Raw genomic sequence first — 24,346 nt, 5'->3', positions numbered from 1 at the left:
CAAAATAAGTAATTGTACCTTACTGAACCCGTGTTCAGCAGTTGTCTACGATCATGAAAATGCACTTCTTGTACGTCGCTTTGGATAAAAGCGTCTGCCAAATGAATGTAATGTAATGTAATGTAAGGCCTAACATACAGCACATATAGCACACGCACACACACACACACAGCACATATAGCACACGCACACACACACACACACACACACGCACACACACACACATACAGCACGTATAGCACACGCACACGCACACACACACGCACACGCACACACACACACATACAGCACGTATAGCACATGCACACGCACACACACACGCACACGCACACACATACAGCACGTATAGCACACGCACACGCACACACACATACAGCACGTATAGCACACACACACGCACACGCACACGCACGCGCACACACACACAGCACACGCACACGCACACACAGCACTCCTACTCCCCCCGCCCCCACCCCACCACCACCAATCTGACCCACGTTTCAAAGGCAACGGTGTTAAGAAACAAAACAAAAAATGGAATAAAAAAAATACATTAAAAAAAAACGCACAAGTACACAAGTTACACGACAGAGGCCAGCGTGTTCTTCAACTCTCAGATAATTATTTTTCTTTAAAATAATTCCCAAACCCCCCCTGAATCTGGAAAGCTGTCAGCCCCCCCCCCCCAAAAGTGTTTTTTCCCCCTGGTTGCCCTTACCAGACTGGGTCTGCATTGACAGCATCGTCGAACCACAGGATGTAGAGACAGAAAAGCCCCACGATCAGCGCATGGATGGTGGACACAAACCTGAGGATGAAAACAGTGAATTAGTGTGTGACAGTGTGTGTGTGTTTGTGTGTGTGTGTGGGGTGGGAGGGCAGTGGCTGACCGTACCTCAGATCCCTGTCTGAACAACATGGACGTGTCAATGACCACAATTCTGTGCAAATTTTAGCCAGGCAGATACCACCCCCATCTACTCAGTTATACTACCGCCACCATTACCGCTGTTCTGAGCCTGTGCCCTGTCTGCCAACACAGCACGGACCGCAACGTCCCCCAAGGAGGACTTTCAGAGTCGGTATCGGAGTCGGCAGAACCTTGAACCCGGGGGAACTTCGGCACCCTTATCTGCGCGAAAAAAACCCGCTTATCGGCGCGAGCGAGACGCCTTCGCCGCCCCCCTCTGTCCCTTCCCCGGGACGTCCCGCGAGAGGTTCGTCAGGATGCAGCTGGAGCCGCGTTCCGTAGGGAGTGCGGCCTGTAACCGGAGCGGTGAAGACCCAGAGTCACCGCTTTAAAAAAAAAAAAAAAAAACGCTAAACTCTCGCGGTGGTCCGGCGAACTTAGCGGCCGATTGTACGCGGGAGTCTCGCGAGCGTCGCAGTCTGACCGCGGGCCTCCGGTTCAGTTTCCGCAATTCTCGCTGCGGTTGGCGGAAGTCTCGGACACGAGATCTGCCATGCAGTTAAGTTTCACCGCTTCCCTCCACGTACATCAGAAACACGTCCGATATGAAAGGAAGAAAGGAAAAGGAGCACACAATAACACAATGAGCATTTTTTTTTAAAAACCGCCACTGTGTGGCAATCAGAGCGCTCACCTTATTAAGCGCTATTACGTGCTTACCTCCTGCCAAAGATCGATACGCAAAAAATCCCTGCGTCAGCTGAAAAGACCCCGTGTGCGCGGTAAGCAGTTAATGCCGGGTCAAGACGGCCACTTTCACAACGTGAGAGTTTGTACGCGGCACACAGGATCAAGATTACACTGGATTTGACCGGTGTCCTTTGACCTATAAACCCCCCCCCCCCAAGAAAAACACATTGCTCAGCTCTGAGAAACGGAATTCCTGTACAAGGGGGTCATTCCTATGTTCCCAGGGTCCTACGTTCCCCAGATTTACGTGAAATCTTATCTCTGTTCAGTAGATAGAGACGAAGGCAGTAAATCAATGATTTTATGTCTTAACTCCAGAAAACAACGTCAGCTAAGGCTTTCAGCAAACAAAATGGCTTAGCTATGCTAAGAAGTCCTCAATAATAATAATATTTTCCAAGAAATTATGAAAAATTGTTCACAATCAGGTGCAGTAGAACTTAGGACCCTGGGAACATAGAACCCTGGGAACATAGATACGCTCCCTGTACAAGATTACCCAGGCAAGCGTGATAACACAGGCACAGCACAGGTTACACTTCACAGATAGCCTAATGCACAGCAGTATTCTCTCACGCACAATTAAAAAAAAAAAAAAAAAAAAAAAAAAAAAAAAAAAAACCGGAATTAAACGCAAATAAATAAACGCATTATCAAATGCACGCAATACAAGATCGCGCATTGGAGTAAAAGTGCTCAGCTCCTTTTTTTACAGTCATTTTTAAAAATGAATTTCAAGGTAGGTGTGTTGTTAAAAAAAAAAACAACAACAAACACTCCAGACAGAAGAGATGAGCTCCCGCCCGCGTGTGTGTGTGTGTGTGTGTGTGCTCACACTCACACCTCACGACAGTCACGTTGAGGTGAGGCACATTCCTAAAGCATTGCTCATCATAAAGAGGCAGGAAACGCAGAGGGAGTGACCTTCTCTCCCTGCGATCTCAAACCTCCGACACACACACACACACACACGTGCGCGCGTGCACACACACACAAACACACGCTCACAGGTGCGCACATGCGCACACACACACAAACACACGCTCACGCACTCCCTCACACACTCCCTCACACACACCTCACTCCTCACCCGTGCCTTAAATAAACAAAAATGTCATTCTTATTTAAAAATTTGATGATGATTGATCGCTTAATAACGGTGATGCAACCCAAGAGGAAGCTTCTGATTGGCCACGGTGAATCAGGTGCTGTATTGCGTAACGATGCCAGTGACACGTGAACCATATCACAACAGGCATAACTGAAATACGCGGGAAAAATATGCACTATCAAAATATTTCACCTGACATAATACAGGTGCAAAAACAGACAAGGTGGATGACACTGGTGCAGACAGCCGATACCTCACTGGACACTGACCAATGGCGGAAGCTCCAGGTCACCCCAATCGTGTACCACCCCAATATTTATTATCCAATGAACAGTGTTATACATTTACACACACACCAATCTATGTACATGTTTATGTATGCATACAGGGCACAATTGTCATAGCCATTATTGCAATTCTAAAAACTCATTTTTCCAACACTACATTTACATGAAAAATCATAAATACTTTTCTTTACTCAACATACATGTGTGCGCATTGCTGACAGTGTGAAGTCATGCCCGGGGTGCCGTACGTAAGAGGGGGGGAACAGCCGAAGCAAGGATGCACAGATGCACACTCGGTTATTTTCACACCATTCTGACGCACGGTGATCGAAACCGACGCAACAAGAAAAACAAGAAAACAGAGAAGCTCGCCAGTCACACGGAAAAGACAGCGTGGGCTGGACCCAGCCAGCCAGCCAGCCAGCCAGCCAGCAGAACGGTTACTGCAGAAACTCTACCTTCAGGATTTTTTTTTTTTAATTCAACGTTCTCAGGGACTTAAATCTTCCAAATACAACCGTCCAAACTCTGCAGCCGTTCTGCCTGCACCAATCGGCACCGTGGAAGTAGGATTCAGGCGCGGAGCGGCGGACATGCGATCAAGCAACGTTCATTAGCTAAACGTCATTAACTGAAACCTCAATAAAAACCGGCAAGATTCATAAGGTAGTGGCCCAGGCCTGGACTCCATCATTTGGCCCTGATGCGTGTCCATGACCCTCTGGTCACCTGCCCACTGAGTTTAAGCATGCCCAAGTGCTCTATGACCCTCTGGTCACCTGCCCACTGAGTTTAAGCATGCCCAAGTGCTCTATGACCCTCTGGTTACCTGCCCACTGAGTTTAAGCATGCCCAAGTGCTCTATGACCCTCTGGTTATCTGCACGTTGAGTTTAAGCACGCCCAAGTGCTCTATGACCCTCTGGTTACCTGCCCACTGAGGTTAAGCACGCCCAAGTGCTCTATGACCCTCTGGTTATCTGCACATTGAGTTTAAGCACGCCCAAGTGCTCTATGACCCTCTACACTGAGTTTAAGCACGGCCATGTCGTGCTTTCCCTTTTCTCATTTGCACAACATCCATCAGCCACCAGAATATACAAATAAATGTGCCCACAAGGAGAAAACGCACACAGCAGCAGCAGCAGCAGCACTTCCCTTTATTTGCCATTCAAATCCAGCGCAGGCTGACTGGAGGCGGGCCTCAGACACCACAGAGCGCTAACCGGCGCAGAATGAGTCGCGGGTGGAGCGGCTAGCCCCCTGTTAGCGGGAGAAACGGCCGGGCGTCTATGGTGCGGCGGCGGCGGCGGCGGGTGGCGGATGGCGGGCGCTCACCTGGAGTTCCACTCGGTGTGTTTGGCGGGAGGCAGGCGTCTGTAGCCCGGCACGAAGAGCCGAGAGAACAGCGGACTGGCCACGGAGAAGAGCAGCTGGAACCCCGCGAAGCTGCCGGTCACCACGGTAACCTCTCTCATCTCCATCGCTAACCTGGGTCGGGCCAGGGGGAGACAGACACAGGGAGGGGGGAGGGGGGAGGGGGGAGGGGGGAGGGAGAGAGGGGGCGATGAGAGAGAGGCACGTCATGGGGACAGCCCCGCCTGCGGACCCAAAACTGCACAGGAGGGGCGAGAAGAGGGGATGACGGGGGGATGGAGGAAGACGAGAAGGGTGTGCTCGAGCGCAAAAAGTTCAAAGTTGGGCACGGTAAAGTGAGATATTTAGCTGCAGCAGAGAGGAGAAGGAGGGACATGCAGGAAGGGACACGAAGCTCAAACAGAGGGATGGAAAGAGAGAGAAAGAGAGAAGGAGTTAGGGAGTTAGGGTACAGGGGAAGGAAAGAATAAGTCTTTCTTTTAGAGCATTATGCACAAGAGGCTTAAAAACAGTGCCTTTTCTGGGAGGGGGAGAAAAGGTGGAGAAATTCTTCTGGGGGGGGGGGCGCACAAACACCAACACAGCTACGCATTAAGAAAAATGAGGAGCGTCACAGTGCTGAGAGACTGACACTGAGAGGAGTGTCACAGCACTGCGAGACTGAGACTGAGAGTCACAGCGCTGAGAGAATGAGACTGAGAGTCACAGCGCTGAGAGACTGAGACTGAGAGTCACAGCGCTGAGAGACTGAGACTGAGAGGGGAGTCACAGCGCTGAGAGCCTGAGACTGAGAGGAGTGTCACGGCGCTGAGAGACTGAGACTGAGAGGAGTGTCACAGCACTGCGAGACTGAGACTGAGTCACAGCGCTGAGAGATTGAGGCTGAGAGTCACAGCGCTGAGAGACTGAGACTGAGTCACAGCGCTGAGAGATTGAGGCTGAGAGTCACAGCGCTGAGAGACTGAGACTGAGAGGAGAGTCACGGCGCTGAGAGACTGAGAGTCACAGCGCTGAGAGACTGAGACTGAGAGGAGTCTCACAGCGCTGAGAGACTGAGACTGAGAGGAGTCTCAGAGTGCTGAGAGTCACAGCGCTGAGAGACTGAGAGTCACAGCGCTGAGAGACTGAGACTGAGAGGAGTCTCACAGCGCTGAGAGACTGAGACTGAGAGGAGTCTCACAGTGCTGAGAGTCACAGCGCTGAGAGACTGAGACTGAGAGGAGTGTCACAGTGCTGAGAGACTGAGAGCTGAGCCTCTTTGGTCTGTGGCCGTGGCTGTGGGCCAGGGGGAAAGGTCAATGCCCTTCACTCACACATTGCTCAACTTCAACACATTTTAATCCAGCACAGGAACCGCATGTTTACTCCTGGGGGGGAGGGGGGTGGGGCTGAAATTACAAACAAACAGACAGCAGCTGGAGGAAGAGCAGCACAGGTCTATTGCCTCAATATAACCACCTCTCACGCACCCAATGACTGTGCATTCTGGCTCCCTCGGATCCTTACAATTACGGGAATTAAGGGGGAGGGAGAAATCCCACATCACATGTACGCTAGGCAACAGCTCCTACTCGTTCACCCTGACCTGCCCACCCTCTGCTCAAGAACAACTCGCTATGTTGCAAGAATGAACGAATGAATAAATGCAACAACAGTGGGCCTTTCTAAATAGCCAGGAGCTTTCGATGACGCAACACTGGCTTCCCTGGCTTGTCATAAGAAGGGATTTAAGAACCACCATTCCACAACACCGCCGCTCATGGGAAGGGGAGGGGGGGGGGGGAGCAGGTGTCCAACCTGTTGACATTCATCAACAATGCTGGTCCCATTTCGCTCTAAGCATTAAACCCCTTTTGTCCTACGTGGAACTTAAAGCTTGTACAGTTGGTGCTATTTATAGTCTTAACATTTCCCTCCATTGCTGCATATAGTAACCACTATAGAGGCCTACCACTGAGAGAGATGGAGGGAATGGGGGAGGGAGGGAGGGAGGGAGAGAGGTAGAGAAAGAGAGAAAGTAGAAAGTTCAGCTACAACTTGGAAATGTATTCGGGCAGCAATCCTTCACTGTCAATTTCTTAATCTGCACTTTGAACCGAACCAGGTAGATGCTTTGAAGTGAGATAAGTCTGCCGATATTCAAATCAATAAAGCAATGGTCACTTAACTCTTCTGACTAATCAGTGATAAGGTGCAAGTGGGCTTCATCAACAGGTAGTTATTTGATACAGTTAACGCAACCAAGGACCTCTAACATAACAGTCTGAATCAACCAGACCGGAGGGATCCAGTGTCACAAACAGACATCCCTTTTCACAAACTTGCATGTCACAAAAACAAAATCTCAGAACGTTTAATGGAATAAAGATTCAAAAATGTAGTTTTACAAACTCCAAGCTACTGAGAATGACAGAGGCAGACCGTCACTGTTCAAGTACTCTCCAAACCCCTGCCAACACCGCAAATACTAAAGTATGCTTGCAAATACAGCGCTAGCTCAGTATCAGTGCAATATGCTGTAGAATCCAGACACATGAACGCTAAGGGGCCTAGCATTTTGACAGAAACACCATAGGCAAGAACGGACAACATTTCAAATATTCGTATCCTCCGAGCAAATTTATTATTATTATTGTTTAAGTACAGCATCTATGTCCCTATCCCTCTGTTAAATCTCTTTCCCTCATCCACTTGTGTTTTGTAATCCAGGTATTTGATTCACTTGTCATTTAATCGATTATTAACCACACAGAAAGGAGCTGAGGTTGTGTTTGCACAACATCAGTTTGTCCCGTTTGTCCTGATAAGTGTAACTGCACTGCAGAATTTGTTACAATACTTCCGTAAGAATACATTATGCTATCTGGCAAGCTAGATTCTGTAGCAAAACAGGCTAACTAACTATCCAGCTAAGCAAATAACAGTGTCTGAAGATCGGCCACTTTGGTTTGTTTACTAGCCCAGCAAACTTCAAAAGCGCTGGTCAGGGCTATAGAACTGACCATTTACAGTTCTATATTTATTATGTTGCATTTTATTCATTGACCCATTTATTTTCTTCAATTTTTTTTAGATATTACATGCTGTGTCAATAAATATTAAACAAAATCAAAATAGACTGAATGTTTATGACTTGCACCATGAAAAGTCAGAGCCTAGTTTTCCCAAAACCCCAGTAGCAAATATCTTGGACTACTAATTGAATGGCTTTGATTAACTAAGTGCCAAAAATTTGGAAAACTGGGCCCCTATCAATATCATTTACCTTACAACAGAGGTCAAGATTTGCTTAACTACAGTAAACAAATGCGTGCTTGTAGGCCATTGCATGTCCAAACTTTACAATGCTGGTCATGACACATGGGTAGTTAGCGGAGTACTTCCAAACTATCCTAAACTCCTCTCCCATGTGACCAGGATGGCAAATATTTATGCAGGATATTAACTGGACGTTACATGAAAATATTATGTGGTCTTATAGCTTTTAGAGCTAAATATACTGATTTTCAAAAGGTTTTTCCCCCCCAAAATGCCAAACGCTATTTTAAAATTTTGTTACATTTTCTTAAACAGGTAGTTAATTTTTTGATCCCAGAATAGCCTCAACAGGACTTTTGTTTCTTATCATGAAAATGGACTATGAAATGGAACGGACATTTACACTAAATTATGCAAACATCTACAATGCTGTTTATAGTTACACGCATAGATTCAAATATACACTTTCAGTCACAATAATCACTCTACCGAATATCTAACTCGAATTTACTAAACGCATAAACTGTCATTAGCTAGCTGGATCGTGGTAAGCAGATATAAATTCAGCTGGTCAAGTTAATACGGCACTCGCTTGGGCAGGCATAGTTTACTATGACCATCTAGCTGTCACTAAAATAAATGAATGAGGTAATTTAGCATTCTGAAAGCGAAGAACATATTTTAAAACATTCCAATGGAGATTTAACTCTTTTCCGCGTTCCTCAGCACGGCCTCTTCACAAAATGCTCGCATGAAGACCCTGACACAGGGGCTACACTTGAAGCAATGCAGACCGGCAATTTTGCCCACAGATGTGACGAATAGTTTTTTTTTCTCTACCATGCTTTCATTTCTTAGAACCCCTGTGTTATCCTCGCTGACTTTTGTACCATTTGCTTACCCCCATCCTTCCTGCAGGCATACTGCCCCTACTACATTACCCAAAAATATTGTTTGTCGCCTGCTGGCCTTTAGATAAACTGCCTGCAAGCTACAGAGCATAACGTTAGCCTAAATGTTTCCAGCGAGTGGAGCTGCCAAAACAACGGTAACCAGCTCGACAATTAGATAATTCCCAGTGCAAGTAACGTGTCAGATCCTTAAATCTCAATATGACACTACCCGTGTAGCCGGCGCGCTAGTAAGTTACAACAAAGGTCCACCAAAACTGCAGCTAGCGAGAATGGTTAGCCTTAATACAACGTTCATTCTGCTGCAGCAGCGAGTGATCATAATATCATATATATCTAACTGCCATGGTCATGTTGCAATCACAAGGTTTATGTAATGATTTGTTGACTAACACAAATAAAGGATAGCCTACCATTCTGTTCTAAATGTAGGAAAATACCTGATAACAGTCGCATAGGTCTATACTGCCGAGACTTCTGTGCAGCCTTCTTCGTTCGCCAGAAAGCCAACTAGCAACCTTCTTGGCTCGCTTCGCCGAAGTTAACGTTAGCTAGCTGCCCAGTCCACTAACTACAGTAGAGGCAGCTAGCTGGCTCTCTAGCTAGCTAGCGTTACGTCCCGTGATCTTTTATCAACACGCTGGGGTGCCTGTTTGATGCTGCCTATCTATCTGTCTTTTTAAGAAGCCATTTAGAACTGGCTGCCGTGCTGCGAGGGTGCTTCTTTATATGCACATTTCCCAATCCGTAGGCGCTTTAGTTAACAGATTAAAACTTTTTTTAAAAGTTCCAGCTCGTTTTTATCTCGGCATTGACAGCTGACTGGCCTATGACGCCAAGACGCTGTTACCACCCTCGCTTCTACTTCTAACATACGCCCCTTTTTGGCCACACCTCTTCTCGAAGACCCGTTGCTTGTCTGGTGTCTGTATTCAACTTCGTCTATACGTTTGCAGCCTTGAAATCCAAAAGATCGCTGAAAGACCGGGGCCATAGTAAACGCAGATTAGGCAGGATGGGGGACTTACTGCGTCTCCAAATTATTTCTGGAAACAGCACCCAAGTATAGTAAACCACCGCGAGCTCTTGTCCCCTTAGTTGCACTACCTGACGTATGTATAGTATTTTATTTGTTTGGCACTCACTCGGTTTTACCTAGAGTGACACAGGAGGCATGGCGAGATGGATCAATGCATATCACAGAACGCAGGCGCAAAGCCAGCGGCACAGTGCTAACACACCGTCCAGTAGGAGTGTTGAGGGTGCATGTGCATAGGTGCACATAGGCTACACACTGTCGCGACGACAACAGCGTTGAAGGTTTTCTCTCAAAATTCGAAAGTCAAATTTAATTTTCAGGCAGTGGAACACATTTGCGATTTCGCGACGTAGGCATGAATGGAAACATTTGCCCCCTTCCAAAACAAAAAGGAAAATTGGGGGAGTGTGTGGCGCGGTACAGTGTTGTGGATACGGGAGGGGTGTTTTTTAACAGGCGCGTGGCTTTTCAAATCGCTAGGTAGTCTATGCCTCGCAAACTATGTGAATATGCATGGTTATTTTGGACATGATGTATCTTAAGTGGGTAAATAATCTACAAAAACAGGAAAATCACCTAATTACAAAAATAACAGCTTGTTAAAATTCTGGGATTGCAACTGTGGTTGGATTGAAAACCAGCATGGGGCGGTCCAGGACCATGTCTCAGAGCTACTGCACTATGCTATGCGTGACTGTCGATCTCCAATTACATTAAACTATAGGAGAAGAGAAACTATTTCTAAATACCAATGGGGGTTTCTTCCTCGAAACCACAGAAGGATAGTATTTTATATTCTGCAAGAAGTTGACACGTTGGCGAGACATTCCTTTTATTTATTAAACAATTGCTGAAACAATTTGATTTATTTTTCTAGTTCCAAAACTGAAGAGAGGATAAAAACTTTTGAAAACAAAAAACGTAAAATGTCAAAGCTTTGTTTTCAATTTAATAACACCGTCTGCATCAAAATGTAGTTTTTGCAAGTCACCAAATCAGTTATAGAAACAAAATATAATTAGGCCTAGCCTACACTTTTCAACCTCAAACTGTGACGTTAACATTATATTAATCAATTTAATATACCAACACAGCACAAATTGTGCAGGAAAAGCACAATTAAAGCATGTAGTTTACATGTATCTGCCTCAAACATAACGCAGACAATTACCTAATAAACATGGCTCACAGCCAGGTCTACACCCGTCTACATAGGTAAACACTGCTTGTAGCCTACAAGGAAGCTGTCAAAACTACTGGTGTGTGTGTGTGGGAATGTAGTACAGCCTGGTATATGAAATAGTTTCTGCGGTAAATATGATAAGAGAAAGTAGTATTTTACCGTAAAAGTATTATTTCCAATTGAATGGAGTAAATAGCGGCTTATTGGCGGCAAACCTGCTGTATACTGCACGTAGCCACAGAGCGGGAGGCTCACCTCCCGCGTGACGGCTTTGCTATTATTTATAGCTGGATCAATGTTGCACAGTGTGTGCGCAGAATCGAAGATCGCTGTTTGTATGCGACTGCATTGTAGTAGCCTATGCCCAGAAAAATATGGTGAGTCATCTAGGTGATTTCAAGATTAGTGAATACGTGCAGCACGTGTAGCCTACATAACGAATCGTTTACAAAAATATTAAGAAATACAAGCCCATCAACAACTCGATTTCTCTATCAGCTCCACCAAAGTAATAACAAACATGTAAGCCATAGCCTATATTGCACAATCAATGAAGTAGGTCTACCCTAAAATGTATGAAGTATAGCGCCATCTAGCGAAACTGTTTTCAGCACAAGCGCTTTGAATTTAAAATTGGTGCAACAATACAAACCCCCCAAAACTATAAAATAGAGAAAGCTAAACTTCGTGCATAACATTGACGAGAAAACATACAGCATTCAACCAACCATTTGGTATATGTCATGTCGCCACGGTCGGAATTAATTTACTGAATTCTAACATATAAACTCTGTCTTTCAGAAGCTGATACATTTAAAAATAGCAGTTAGTAATTAGTTGTACTCGCGCTGGTAAGTTCACTTACAGCTAACAGCAAAGTTTTATGTGCTATGCCGGGGGTGGAGATACTGATTCTCCGTACTTCTAATACTTGATAGTTCAAAGGACACAAAAGTGTTCGTTTTTTTATTTTATTAAAAAAAAAAAAAAAAAAAAAAAAAAATATATATATATATATATATATATTTTTTTTTTAAGCAAGAGTGGGTTCTTCAGAGAAAAATGAAAAACTGCCCGTGGCAACGGTGGCGTACTCTTTTAACGCATAGCCATCCTGTACCCTACAGACTTAAGGCAATTGGATCGTTCAGAGTAAGTGTTTGCGAGAGGCGGTTTTTGTGAGGAAAGCTATTCTCGTCTCGTATGTGTGAGCACTCACTTAAGGGGAACCTGAGCCGAATCATTTATAAACACCAAATAATTCGCAAATCATAACTGAGCGAAACACAACCGAGGCAATGGAATTGAATAATAGTAATACTACTACTACTACTACTACTACTACTACTACTAATAATAATAATAATTGTAAGTACAAACATTAATTCAGATTGTCATCAAAACTTTTATTAAGCCGTACGTTGGGACTAATATGCTCTTTGCAAGACCGTCTCGTTGTAATTGTAACCTTGCAGAAATACCCAAATTTATTTTATTTAAAAAAAAAAGTTTCTTGAAAAAACTGGGAAAAAAAACAAAACGGGTCAATGGCTGATGTCTTCATACAACACCTGCTATAGGCCAGTGTATGGAAGTATGTCTAATAATCCCACATTGGGAATAATATTCTTAAATGGGGAAAATACTTTTCCCAATTTATCTTTGGACCAACCAGAACCCTGACACATGCCACTGGGTGACATAACACCAGTGCATTGTGGGATCAATGCCTGCATCATTTACATGCCAAATCTAACACACAGCCTTTCAGGCCAGACACTGTAACATCAAAGTCATGGTTACAGTTATCGCCTGGGGCAATATTGGTGAATAGTAAACAATTTATTTTAACATTTGCTTGAACATCCATCCATCCATCCATCCATCCATTATCTATACCCGCTTATCCTGGGAGGGGCCCGGGGGAGTGCTGGAGCCTATCCCAGCATGCATTGGGAGAGAGGCAGGAATACACCCTGGACAGGTCGCCAATCTATCGCAGGACTTGAGCAAAACCAGACCTGGGTCAAATACAGGGTTCCCCCCCCCCCTCGCCCCTTGCCCCCCGCTCCCCACCTCTGGGGCTTTCACGTTCACGCTCAGGTCACGTGACATCGTCTACAGCACAAGTCAGATTTTCGCAGTTGCCGTGGTCATATTCTGTTGAGTAATGGTTTCGCCTTAGCTTGGATTCTGTGTGCGGGGGCGTCAAAAGAGGACAGTGGGCGGTCACAGCCATTTAAAAAAAAAAAAAATTTTTTTTTGCACAGTCCTTTCTGTAAAATGTAACACCCACACATTTTTTTTTTAAAAAAAAAAGCTCCTGTGCTTGCTGTTGCCGATGTGCACGCAGTCACGCACAGACTCGTTTTTACAGCAGACCGTGGCTTTGTGGGGCGGCCTCCGTCTGTAACAGTGACTGTGCTGGACTGTGCTGGACCGGCGCAGGTGTGACAGCTTTAGCGCTCTGGAGGCGCTAAGCTGCCTTATGGACCGCCGTGCTCAGCCGCGAGCGGAGTTCGCCACATCTGTCAATCAACAGCTGGAGCTGGGCAGTGTGTAAGTGTGATACGCTGTGTAGGGATCGAACCCCAAACCCGGACTGGTTCTGTCCCGAGTGCATAATAGGCTGCAACAGACACTCAGGGGTGGACAATTTCAGTGTGCCAAGGTTAACCCCCCCCCCCCACCACCCTCACCCCCACCCGACACTGCTCTAGTGCGGTATGTATTATGCGCCCAGCAGTCTGCTGGTACACTCAGACTGGGCCTGTGCCTGATGTGGCTCACGGCCTTACAGGGGCGAGCAACAGCCAGTTACGGAAGGGAGGGGCTTACCAGCCACCTCCCCCATGGTCAATCGGGCACTCGGAAAATGGTGGAAAATAAACAAAAGCGTTATTCAGAATTTTAGGGTGCTGGGCCTACTGTTGAACAATTGGTACCAGAATTTTTTTTTTTTTTTTTTTTTTGGCAGCAAATTAAAACAAGCGAGACCTACACAGTGGCTTATGTCACTGGGGGTGGGCCCACGGCAGGCTTAAAAATGGCTGCCGTCTGCTGGCCCACATCACACGGCAGGGGACACAATTACCTCACCGAGCCAAAGGGCGAAGGTCACCAGCAGTCAAAGGGAAAGAATCACGCCCTTCCTGAAGCTCCGGGGAGTGACATCATCTCCGCTCACGTGCGTGACGTGGTGAGAAATGAACAGGAGTGCTTCGTTAATTATGTGGGGGGAAAAAAAAGCAGCGGATCCCCTCTGCTATCACTCTACGGCCGCTATTTCTGGGTTTAACGTCTATGTTATTCATTTCTCTGCTTTGTAATGTGAAAGTGCTACCTGCGAAAGTTGGTAAAAACATTTATATAAACAAAGTTATTATTATTATTATGATTATTATTGTTATGATTATTATTATTTAATAATAATAATAATAATAATAATAATTGTTATTATTATTATAAGAATAATTAGAAATGCCTTCAAAAACAGAAAATAAAGAATATATGACCCATATTAAAATAGAAAATGTCTAGACCCAACTGAATAGGAGATGGAAAATGACATGCCCTTTTAGTATTCACCTTACTTAAAACATGATTTAAACTTGTATGTAAATCAGGACACAGGCTGAGGTGTACCAGGCCTCAATGAAATTTCACGTTTTTTTAATCTTTTTCCTTCAGTATCCTGATTACTGGTCAGTCTGAGTTTTCCTGTTCTGAGTGACCCTTACCACCCGTAAGAGCTGCAAAGCCAATTAGATAAGATTACACACCAATTAGCAGCCCATTAATCACACACACATTAAAGAACCGGAGTGAGAGGGGGGGCGAGAGACCCTCGTGTCCGAATGCAAAAGGCTGGCTGCTCCCCGCCAGTTACACGCCTGTCTGACACAGCGCGAATAAAACAATACCGTCCGGATTGATTCAAGGATGCTTTCATTTCACTGCATGTGTGTGTGTGTGTTTGTGTGTATGTGTGTGTGTGTGAGTGTGTGTGTGTGAGTGAGTGTGCGTCCATGCGTGAGTGAGTGCGTGAGTGTGTGTGGGTGCATGCGTGCGTGCGTGCGTGTGTGAGTGAGTGTGCATTCATGCGTGAGTGAGTGCGTGTGTATGTGCGTGCGTGAGTGTGTGTGTGTGTGCATGCGTGAGTGAGTGCGTGTGTATGTGCGTGCGTGAGTGTGTGTGTGTGTGCATGCGTGAGTGAGTGCGTGTGTATGTGCGTGCGTGAGTGTGTGTGTGTGTGCATGCGTGAGTGAGTGCGTGTGTATGTGAGTGTGTGTGTGTGTGCATGCGTGAGTGAGTGCGTGTGTATGTGCGTGCGTGCGTGAGTGTGTGTGTGTGTTTGAGCGCCCCTATGCATGTGCATTCATAAATGTCGGTGTTTATATGTGTCCGTGTGTGTGTGTGTGTGTTTGCGTGCATGTGTGCATGTACGAATGTATGCGTGCGGTTGCGTGAGTGAATGTGTGTGTTTGAGTGTGAGTGCTTGTATGCATTTTCATTCATACATGTGGGTGTGTATATGTGTCTATGTGTGTGTGTGTTTGCATGCATGAGCGAATGTATGAATGTATGCATGCATATTTGTGAGTGTGTGAGTGTGTGTGTGTGTGTTTATGTGTGTCTGTGTGTATGCGTGTGTGTGTGTGTGTGGGTGCATGCATGAGCGAATGTATGAATGTATGCATGCATATTTGTGAGTGTGTGAGTGTGTGTGTGTGTGTTTATGTGCGTGTTTGCAGTGAGCAAATGTGTTTGACAGGAAGAAGGCTTGACACAGGGCGATGTACAAGCAGGAGTTTGAAGATAAATATTTAAATGATTATTAATTTGCCTCTCCTTTCTCGACCCCCCCCCCCTGCAGGCTGCATGCAGGGTCAAATGTCATTCCCTCCTCATTGTCACGGTTGCCAATCACCTCCCATTCTGCAGCAACCGTTGCCTGGGCAACCAAGGGATTCAGTTGCTAGGCACCCAGAGCTATGTGCGTGATTGTTATTTATTTATTTCTATCTTTATCTATTTATTCTCAAGGCATACACCTAGTAACGAACAAGCAAGAGCATGTTATGTATCATGAAACATAATTGCTTCCGTGGTTTTTAATATGGTATGCACATGACATACACACACATACCGTGCACACACACACACACACACGTACGCACACACGTGTGTGTTTGTGTGTGGCACGCACACACACACACACGCATACAGACACACACACACACACATACACACACACACACACTCACACACACACGCACACACACAATCACACACACACACACACACACGCATACAGACATACACACACACACACACACTCACACACACATACACACACGCACACACACACACACGCACACGCATACAGACACACACACACACACACACTCACACTCACACACGCACACACACACTTGTGAAATATGCGGAAATATGGGTAGAAGAGCACCAGGCTGAGAGACAGATAGATGCTTATGATAATAGCAGCCGCAGTCCTGCTCATAACGCGTCCCTTCGGCTTCTCCCCTCCTCTGCACGGCTGCCACAACTCATAAGATGTTCACATATTCCTCAGGTCTTCGGACACAATTCAATTACGAGAGTTAATCACAGATCCCCCTGGCTGCCCAGACAATGGGGGGGTTGGAAGGGGGGGGGGGGAAATAAATATGACAAAAAAAATCAGAACGGTACAAGTCAAACGGCAACGGTGATGACGCCCCAATTTCCCAATGTTCCCCTTCATTCACATCTCCCAGTCTCACCAGCTTCCCCTCTTTCGAATGAGACACGAAAGGCAGTCCGTACGGTATAAAAACATCAAGTACGCGGGAAAAATGAGATGCAAACAATCCACACAATGCCTTCCACAATCGTAACTGACGTTACGCAAAAAATGTGTCAAATGTAGAAAATGGCGAGCATTGTTGGGCGGAATGGCCTGTTCTTGTCATTATGCTATTTTATGTTATGTTAAATAAATCTTTCATGTATGCCATTTCATGCTTATGGTACTGAACGCAATGATTGCTGAATGACGAACATTGCATCTGATAACTGTACATATAAGTGAAAGTGGTTATGACTTATGCCTTCTAAGGACAATCAAACAATTAAAACTATTTTAATGTAACAAAAAGTGGGTTGCTCCGACAAAAATGTATTTTAATACAAACTACATTTTTGTACTTCGCTATACGAGTGTCATATTTTGTCATTCTTACAGCACACAGTGCCATGGCATGTCTCTGTGGAGGTGTCTGGCATGGAGAATTCTGCTTTCTCTGTGTGTGTCTGCTTTTTTAAAAGCTGGCTGCATAGGGAGAAGTTTGCCTCATCTTCAGCTGTACTTCCTGCCTATGAAAAGTTACTTGTGTAGCGTGAGGGGGCCCATCTCTGACAGCAATGTGCCAGCAGCAGCAAACAGGCTGAGTTTGGCTCACTGCAGAATGGAGGAGCAGAGGCCTGTCTTTCTGCCGGTCTCCTTTAGGAGGATCTACAGGCATGCCTGCAAAAGGCGGGTTAGAAAAATGAGCCGGTGAAATGGAGATGAAGATGAAGAAATAATAGGAGAAAACGAGGGACAAGAGAGGCCATTCTGCTCATAAACACATTTCCCTGGGTATACACAAACACACACACACACACACACACACATATGCACACACACACACATATGCAAACACACACACACACACACACATATACATACACGTACACATGCACACACACACGTTATTGGGGCTGGTAGTGCTGGTGGTGTTGGAGTTGGGAAAGGGGGTCTGGGGGATGCCGTGGGGGGGGGGGGGTGGGGGTGGTAGTGCTGGTGCTGTTGGGGTTGGGCAGGGGAGATTGGGGAATGGGGTAGTGTTTGGGGGGGTAGTAGTGCTGATGGTGTTGGGGTGGGGAAGGGGGGTTTGGGGGATAGGGTGGTGTGTGTGTGTGGGGGGGGTTTGTAGGGCTGATGGTGTTGGGGTGGGGAAGGGGGGTTTGGGGGATAGGGTGGTGTGTGTGTGTGTGTGGGGGGGGGGGTTTGTAGTGCTGATGGTGTTGGGGTGGGGCAGGGGAGATTGGGGAATGGGGTAGTGTTGGGGGAGGTGGTAGTGCTGATGGTGTTGGGGTGGGGAAGGGGGGTTTGGGGCATAGGGTGGTGTGTGTGTATGTGTGTGTGTGTGGGGGGGTTTGTAGTGCTGATGGTGTTGGGGTTGAAGGGGAGGATTTGGGGGATAGGGTGGTGTGTGTGTGTGTGTGGGGGGGGGGGTTTGTAGTGCTGGTGGTGTTGGGGTGGGGAAGGGGGGTTTGGGGGATAGGGTGGTGTGTGTGTGTGTGTGTGTGTGTGTGGGGGGGGGTTGTGGTGCTGGTGGTGTTGGGGTGGGGAAGGGGTGTTTGGGGGATAGGGTGGTGTGTGTGTATGTGTGTGTGTGTGGGGGGGGTTTGTAGTGCTGATGGTGTTGGGGTGGGGAAGGGGGGTTTGGGGGATAGGGTGGTGTGTGCGTGTGTGTGTGTGGGGGGGTTTGTAGTGCTGATGGTGTTGGGGTGGGGAAGCGGGGTTTGGGGGATAGGGTGGTGTGTGTATGTGTGTGGGGGGGGGGGTTGTGGTGCTGGTGGTGTAGGAGGGGGGGAAGGGGGGTTTGGGGGATAGGGTGGTGTGTGTATGTGTGTGGGGGGGGGGGGGGGTGGTGCTGGGGGTGTTGGGGTGGGGAAGGGGGGTTTGGGGGATAGGGTGGTGTGTGTGTGCGTGTTGGGGGGGGTTTGTAGTGCTGATGGTGTTGGGGTTGGAGGGGGGGATTTGGGGGATAGGGTGGTGTGTGTATGTGTGTGGGGGGGGGGGTTGTGGTGCTGGGGGTGTTGGGGTGGGGAAGGGGGGTTTGGGGGATAGGGTGGTGTGTGTGTGTGTGTGGGGGGGGGGGGTTGTGGTGCTGGTGGTGTAGGAGGGGGGGCGTGCTGTAGGGGGCTTGGCGGGGACCGTATTCGGATTAAACGCATGTCTTCCAACTGTGAAATGAGGGGATTTGCATAATCTGATTAAACCCCATTTTAACAGACCTGAACTACAATCCAGGGGTTGTAAAATTAAATAATGGGATTAAAAAATAATTTGACCCCCCCCCCCCCCCCCCGTCCCTCAGCTTTCACGCCCCCTCCCTATGGGCTGTATGGCTGTGCACTTCCATGCTTTTTGCAGTTCTTCAGATTCACTCGTTTATTTTTCCCACAAACACAGCAAAGAGCAAGGCTCTCATTGCCAAACCCCAGCCTACAGACACACATAACACATTTTCACTTTTCATGCTGCCTCCTCTCTTTCTGCCCTATTGGAAAGCCCAGCAGCATTCAGCATCCATCCTCAGCACTGCAATCCCATCCATCAGTGCAGGAGGACATAGATCAGCACGCTGAGGCACGCTGCAGCCTCTGGCACACTGAGGCACACTGAGGCCTCTGACACACTGCAGCCTCTGACACAGTGCAGCCTCTGGCACACTGAGGTCTCTGACACACTGAGGCCTCTGACACAGTGCAGCCTCTGGCACACTGAGGTCTCTGACACACTGAGGTCTCTGACACACTGCAGCCTCTGACACACTGCAGCACACTGCAGCCTCTGACAGACTGAGGTCTCTGGCACACTGCAGCACACTGCAGCCTCTGACACACTGAGGTCTCTGACACACTGCAGCCTCTGACACACTGAGGCCTCTGACACAGTGCAGCCTCTGACACACTGAGGCCTCTGACGCAGTGCAGCCTCTGACACACTGAGGCCTCTGACGCAGTGCAGCCTCTGACACACTGAGGTCTCTGACACACTGAGGCCTCTGAGGCCTCTGACACACTGCAGCCTCTGACACACTGCAGCCTCTGACACACTGCAGCCTCTGACACACTGAGGCCTCTGACACAGTGCAGCCTCTGACACACTGAGGCCTCTGACACACTGCAGCCTCTGACACACTGAGGCCTCTGAGGCCTCTGACACACTGCAGCCTCTGACACACTGCAGCACACTGCAGGCTCTGACACACTGAGGCCTCTGACACACTGCAGCACACTGCAGCCTCTGACACACTGAGGTCTCTGACACACTGCAGCCTCTGACACAGTGCAGCCTCTGACACACTGCAGCCTCTGACACACTGAGGCCTCTGACACACTGCAGCACACTGCAGCCTCTGACACACTGAGGTCTCTGACACACTGCAGCACACTGCAGCCTCTGACACACTGCAGCCTCTGACACACTGAGGTCTCTGACACACTGCAGCCTCTGACACACTGAGGTCTCTGACACACTGCAGCCTCTGACACAGTGCAGCCTCTGACACACTGACGCCTCTGACACACTGCAGCCTCTGACACACTGCAGCCTCTGACACACTGCAGCACACTGCAGCCTCTGACACACTGACGCCTCTGACACACTGCAGCCTCTGACACACTGCAGCACACTGCAGCCTCTGACACACTGCAGCCTCTGACACACTGAGGCCTCTGACACACTGAGGCCCTCTGACACACTGCAGCCTCTGACACACTGAGGCCCTCTGACACACTGCAGGCTCTGACACACTGAGGCCCTCTGACACACTGACGCCTCTGACACACTGCAGCTTCTGACACACTGCAGCCTCTGACACACTGAGCTTTCACAGACATGAGTGAAAGGAAGGCGCTTCATCCACAGTGTGAGCCAGCAGACTACAGGCACCCAGGTGACCTGGGGAGGGGGGGGGGGGGGGTCTCAGGTGAGTGATGCAACATGGTTGTCATGGCTGACTGCACCCCCCCGAGCCCCCCCACCACCAATCGTGCACGGCTCTATGGGGCTGCCAGTCATACCAGACACTTGCAGGTCTGGATCTGATACCTGACCGTTGGGTCCACCCACGCATCTGAACAGTGGCAGGTAACGACTTCAGTGAAAACAGAGACTGCGCAAAATGAAGACTGATCCATCTTTCAAGGAGCGTACGGCTTGCCATGAGCAGACACGTCTGTCTGCTCGCTCCAACAGAACCGCACCTGACACAGCAGTGCCCCGCAGCCCTCCAGCCCTGAACTTTTCTCTCTGAAATCTCCTGCCACACGCAGCCTGTCTGCAGCAGAGTTCTGTCTGCTATTCGCAGTCCCTGTAATTCTGTTGCCTTTTGAAAGCCAGTTGCCCCTCCCCTTTTCAAATCAATATCGTTGTGTGCAGTAATTTTCCTCCCCGCGGCAGGACAAAACCGCCGTCTGGGAACAAGATTTATATTTTTCGGTCTGATGTATTCCTGTTCCAGCTCGTACCCACTCCTGTTCCAGCTCGTATCCACTTCCTGTTCTGAATTAGCCGTTTTACGGTAGCTTTGGCTTGCCACAAGTCCCATCAACTCCGTGCTTGGCTTACAATCAACTCTTATGTAACCCGTAGTGGAATTTATGTTACCCATAATCCTCTGAGTCAGAGCATCCATCTTGCAAAAAAAAAAATGAAGCAAAGCAATAACAAGAGTGACAAAGGTAGACGCAGCAAATGTGACGCATAATGCAGTTTTAAAGAGGTCCTTACCCTGATGAAGCCGGTCTGCGTCCTGGGCTTCCTGACCCTGATGTCCCGGAGAGGAATCTGGAACCTGGAACAGGAAATGACCCCCCCAGTCGGCCTTTTAGGGTTCAGAGCAGCAGCCCTTTTTGGAGGGGGGGAGCTGATGTTCCTCCTCTTCTGAGGCAGCTGGTCGTTGGCAGCGTCCCCTCAGCTACGCGTATTCTCAAGCAATAACATCCACATCTGTATTATAACCCAAGAATACCCGTGGCTGAGACAAGAGCACCTTATCAGCCTCCGCCTTTTTCTTTCTCCCCCAATCTCTCTCTCGCTTTCTTTCTCTTTCTCCATCTCATCCCTCCTGCTTCCCACCGGTCCTTCTGCTAGGAGAGAGAGAGATGAAGGGATTAGAGAGATGGAGGAATGAGAGCGATGGATGGATGAAAGCAATGAAAGGATGAGAGAGATGGAGGGATGAAAGCAATGGAGGGATGAGAGTGATGAGGGTTGAGAGAGATGAAGGAATCATAGAGATGGGGGGATGAGAGCGATGGAGGGATGAGAGAGATGGAGAGATGTGGAGATCCACACATCAGACGGGATGATCATCAAAGAGCCAGGAAAACAAGGGACGTGTGATAACGCTGCAGGAAACCAAGTTCTCATCTGATATTTAATTTCCTTTCAAACCAAGTACTATTAGCCATTTTAATAACGGGGAGAGTTCTGGAAATTATTAAACGCATTGCAGTGATGTAAAGTTACAAATAATTAGCAGACAGGAGGAAAGCAACAAATGTTTAAAAAAAAAAAAAAATATATATATATATATATATATATCCACATCGGCCACGTTTCATTGGCCGAGCACCTGTAAGAGAAAGAGGTTTAAAATCACGGGACGCGGGAGATTTAACACGGAATAACAGTAAAACTCTGATCAGCTGACTTAACATCCGGTTATTCAATACTCTCAATGTTCAGACGTCTCAGCAGACTTCCAGTAGGAGCTCCGGGCCCATTAAACAAAATGTCTGCACTGTGGCCCCGTATCGGACGTTTGTTCTCTGCTGTGTTCTCTCTGTGCTCAGTTTCCTTTCTGTGCCCTCTTTGAAAAGTATTCAATCACCGAGGGGCCAATAACGTTAAGGCCACAGATGAGCGCGACTAAAAACCAGGCGAATCTTCAATCCAATCAGAGGCCAGTCCTGTTCGGTGAACGGTCAGAATCTGTGAATGGAGACCAGCCCGATTATCAGGGATGTGGAAAGGAGACCAGGCATATTTACTCTGAAATGTCCAAAGCGTGTCAAATATGACGTGTGAAATCCTGAGATTTCACTGTTTGCAATATGAACAAAATACTGTTAACAAGGAAAGTGAAACTCTCTGCTTAGCTGAGGAATATCTGGGACTTCCGGGACTCCTGCATGGAGATCCCCAACCCTGCTCCTGGAGATCTACCATCCCGTCAGAGCTGCCCAACCCTGCTCCTGGAGATCTACCACCCCGTCAGAGCTGCCCAGCCCTGTTCCTGGCGATCGGTTGTTCTGTGGGTTTTCACTCCAACCCTAACAAAGCCACACCTCATTCAACAGACTCAAAGAGATCTCGTTGAGCTGCTCATTACTAGAATCACGTGCGTGAAGTTAGGGTTGAAATGAAAACCTACAGGATGGTGGACCTCCAGGAACAGGGCTGGGCAGCCCTGGATTAGGTCCTGGGATTTCTGCTACAGGCCCCCACTAAAGGGCTCCAGAGGGACGGTCTGGGGTCCTTTCCCCTGTCGGATCACAGCTGCTCTCAGACTTAGCAGGGCTGCAGCTCCAAGCAGAACTGTCACCAAGGCTGTCTCTAACCAGGGCTTAGCACCCCAAAGACAAGCAGGGCTGTCACCAGGGCTGTCTCTAACCAGGACTTAGCACCCCAAAGACAAGCAGAACTGTCACCAGGGCCTTCACCGTCGCCGTCGCCATGGGGATTACGGGACCGCCGGCGGTGGGGGTCCACCGGGTCCTCCCAGCACACCCTCCGCAGCGCGGGCCATCACCGCGGTTACCGTCCCGCGCGGCTGACGCTCCCCGTCAAAAAGTCCCGCTGACAGATCACGCCGGGCCTCAAACGCAGCCGGCCCGGCCAGCGCCCTCCTGTGGGGAGGGGTTAGGGCGGGGGCCGGGGTGTGGGTGAGGGTGCACTTGTGGGGGAAGCATTGATTTGGCGACAGCCCCCCGAAAAGGATGTTGTGAGCCGTTTCCCTATTCCGATTCGCTCAAGCTCCACCCCCTCGCCCCCCAACCCCACGCTGCAACACCCCCACCCATTTCAAATGGCCGCTGATAAAATAAATGCAAATAAATAACACAGGAGATACATCCATCACCCTGTATATGAAGCAGCACCGGTCACACAAAGATGGACACTTCATTTCCTTAATTTTCCCATCACTCCCCTCCCCTGCACCCCCCCTCTCCCCCCCCCCGTCCCCCCTTCACTTTGAGCCCACATGTGGCGTTTAGCACGACACAGAAGAACAGGCCAGGAAGGCCCATTATCAAACAGCTGTCTGTGTACGTTACAATACTAAAGGGAGCCCAATTATCAAACAGATGTTTTACTTTTCCCTTCCCCTCCCCTCTCCCTCTCCCTCTCTCCGCTTCTCCCCCTCTCCCCCTCTCTCTTCCTCTTTCTGCCTCTCCCTCTCTCTCCTCCCTGGCAGCCCCATTATGAGTATGACAGAGTGCTGGTCTGACCCTCCCCCACCACCCCTGTGCCAAAATGTGGAGATGCTGATGGGTGGGTGTAGCAAGGCAGTGTTCAGTACCATAGACAGCTCCCAACACCCTGTCCAGGGGTAGCAGGGGGCAGTGTTCAGTGCCACAGACAGCTCCCAGCACCCTGCCCTGGGGTAGCAGGGGGCAGTGTTCAGCACCACAGACAGCTCCCAGCACCGTGCCCTGGGGTATCAGGGGGCAGTG

The 24,346-nt window shown here is 48.2% G+C and overlaps 1 protein-coding gene across 2 annotated transcripts in view; it reads right to left on the bottom strand.

Annotated features, from left to right (window-relative positions):
* tlcd4b (TLC domain containing 4b) overlaps window positions 1-21,591 on the bottom strand; it is a 30,152-nt gene extending 8,561 nt beyond the window's left edge. The window contains exons 1-3 of one of the 2 annotated variants that reach the window (XM_035398535.1): window positions 21,396-21,591; window positions 4,396-4,548; window positions 719-808 (exon numbers count right to left, since the gene is read on the bottom strand). In XM_035398535.1, coding sequence (XP_035254426.1) covers window positions 719-808; window positions 4,396-4,541 — 236 coding nt within the window. In that variant the 5' untranslated portion in view covers window positions 4,542-4,548; window positions 21,396-21,591. Of the gene's footprint in view, window positions 1-718; window positions 809-4,395; window positions 4,549-9,043; window positions 9,481-21,395 lie in introns of those variants that run through there. The other variant, XM_035398534.1, reaches the window with a different exon arrangement.
* Window positions 21,592-24,346: the final 2,755 nt, after the last annotated feature.

The sequence above is a fragment of the Anguilla anguilla genome, chromosome 17 (genome assembly GCF_013347855.1).
Source record: "Anguilla anguilla isolate fAngAng1 chromosome 17, fAngAng1.pri, whole genome shotgun sequence".
Lineage (NCBI taxonomy): Eukaryota > Metazoa > Chordata > Actinopteri > Anguilliformes > Anguillidae > Anguilla > Anguilla anguilla.
The sequence above is the reverse complement of the archived record's forward strand: the minus strand, read 5'-3'. Positions and strand labels throughout refer to the sequence as shown.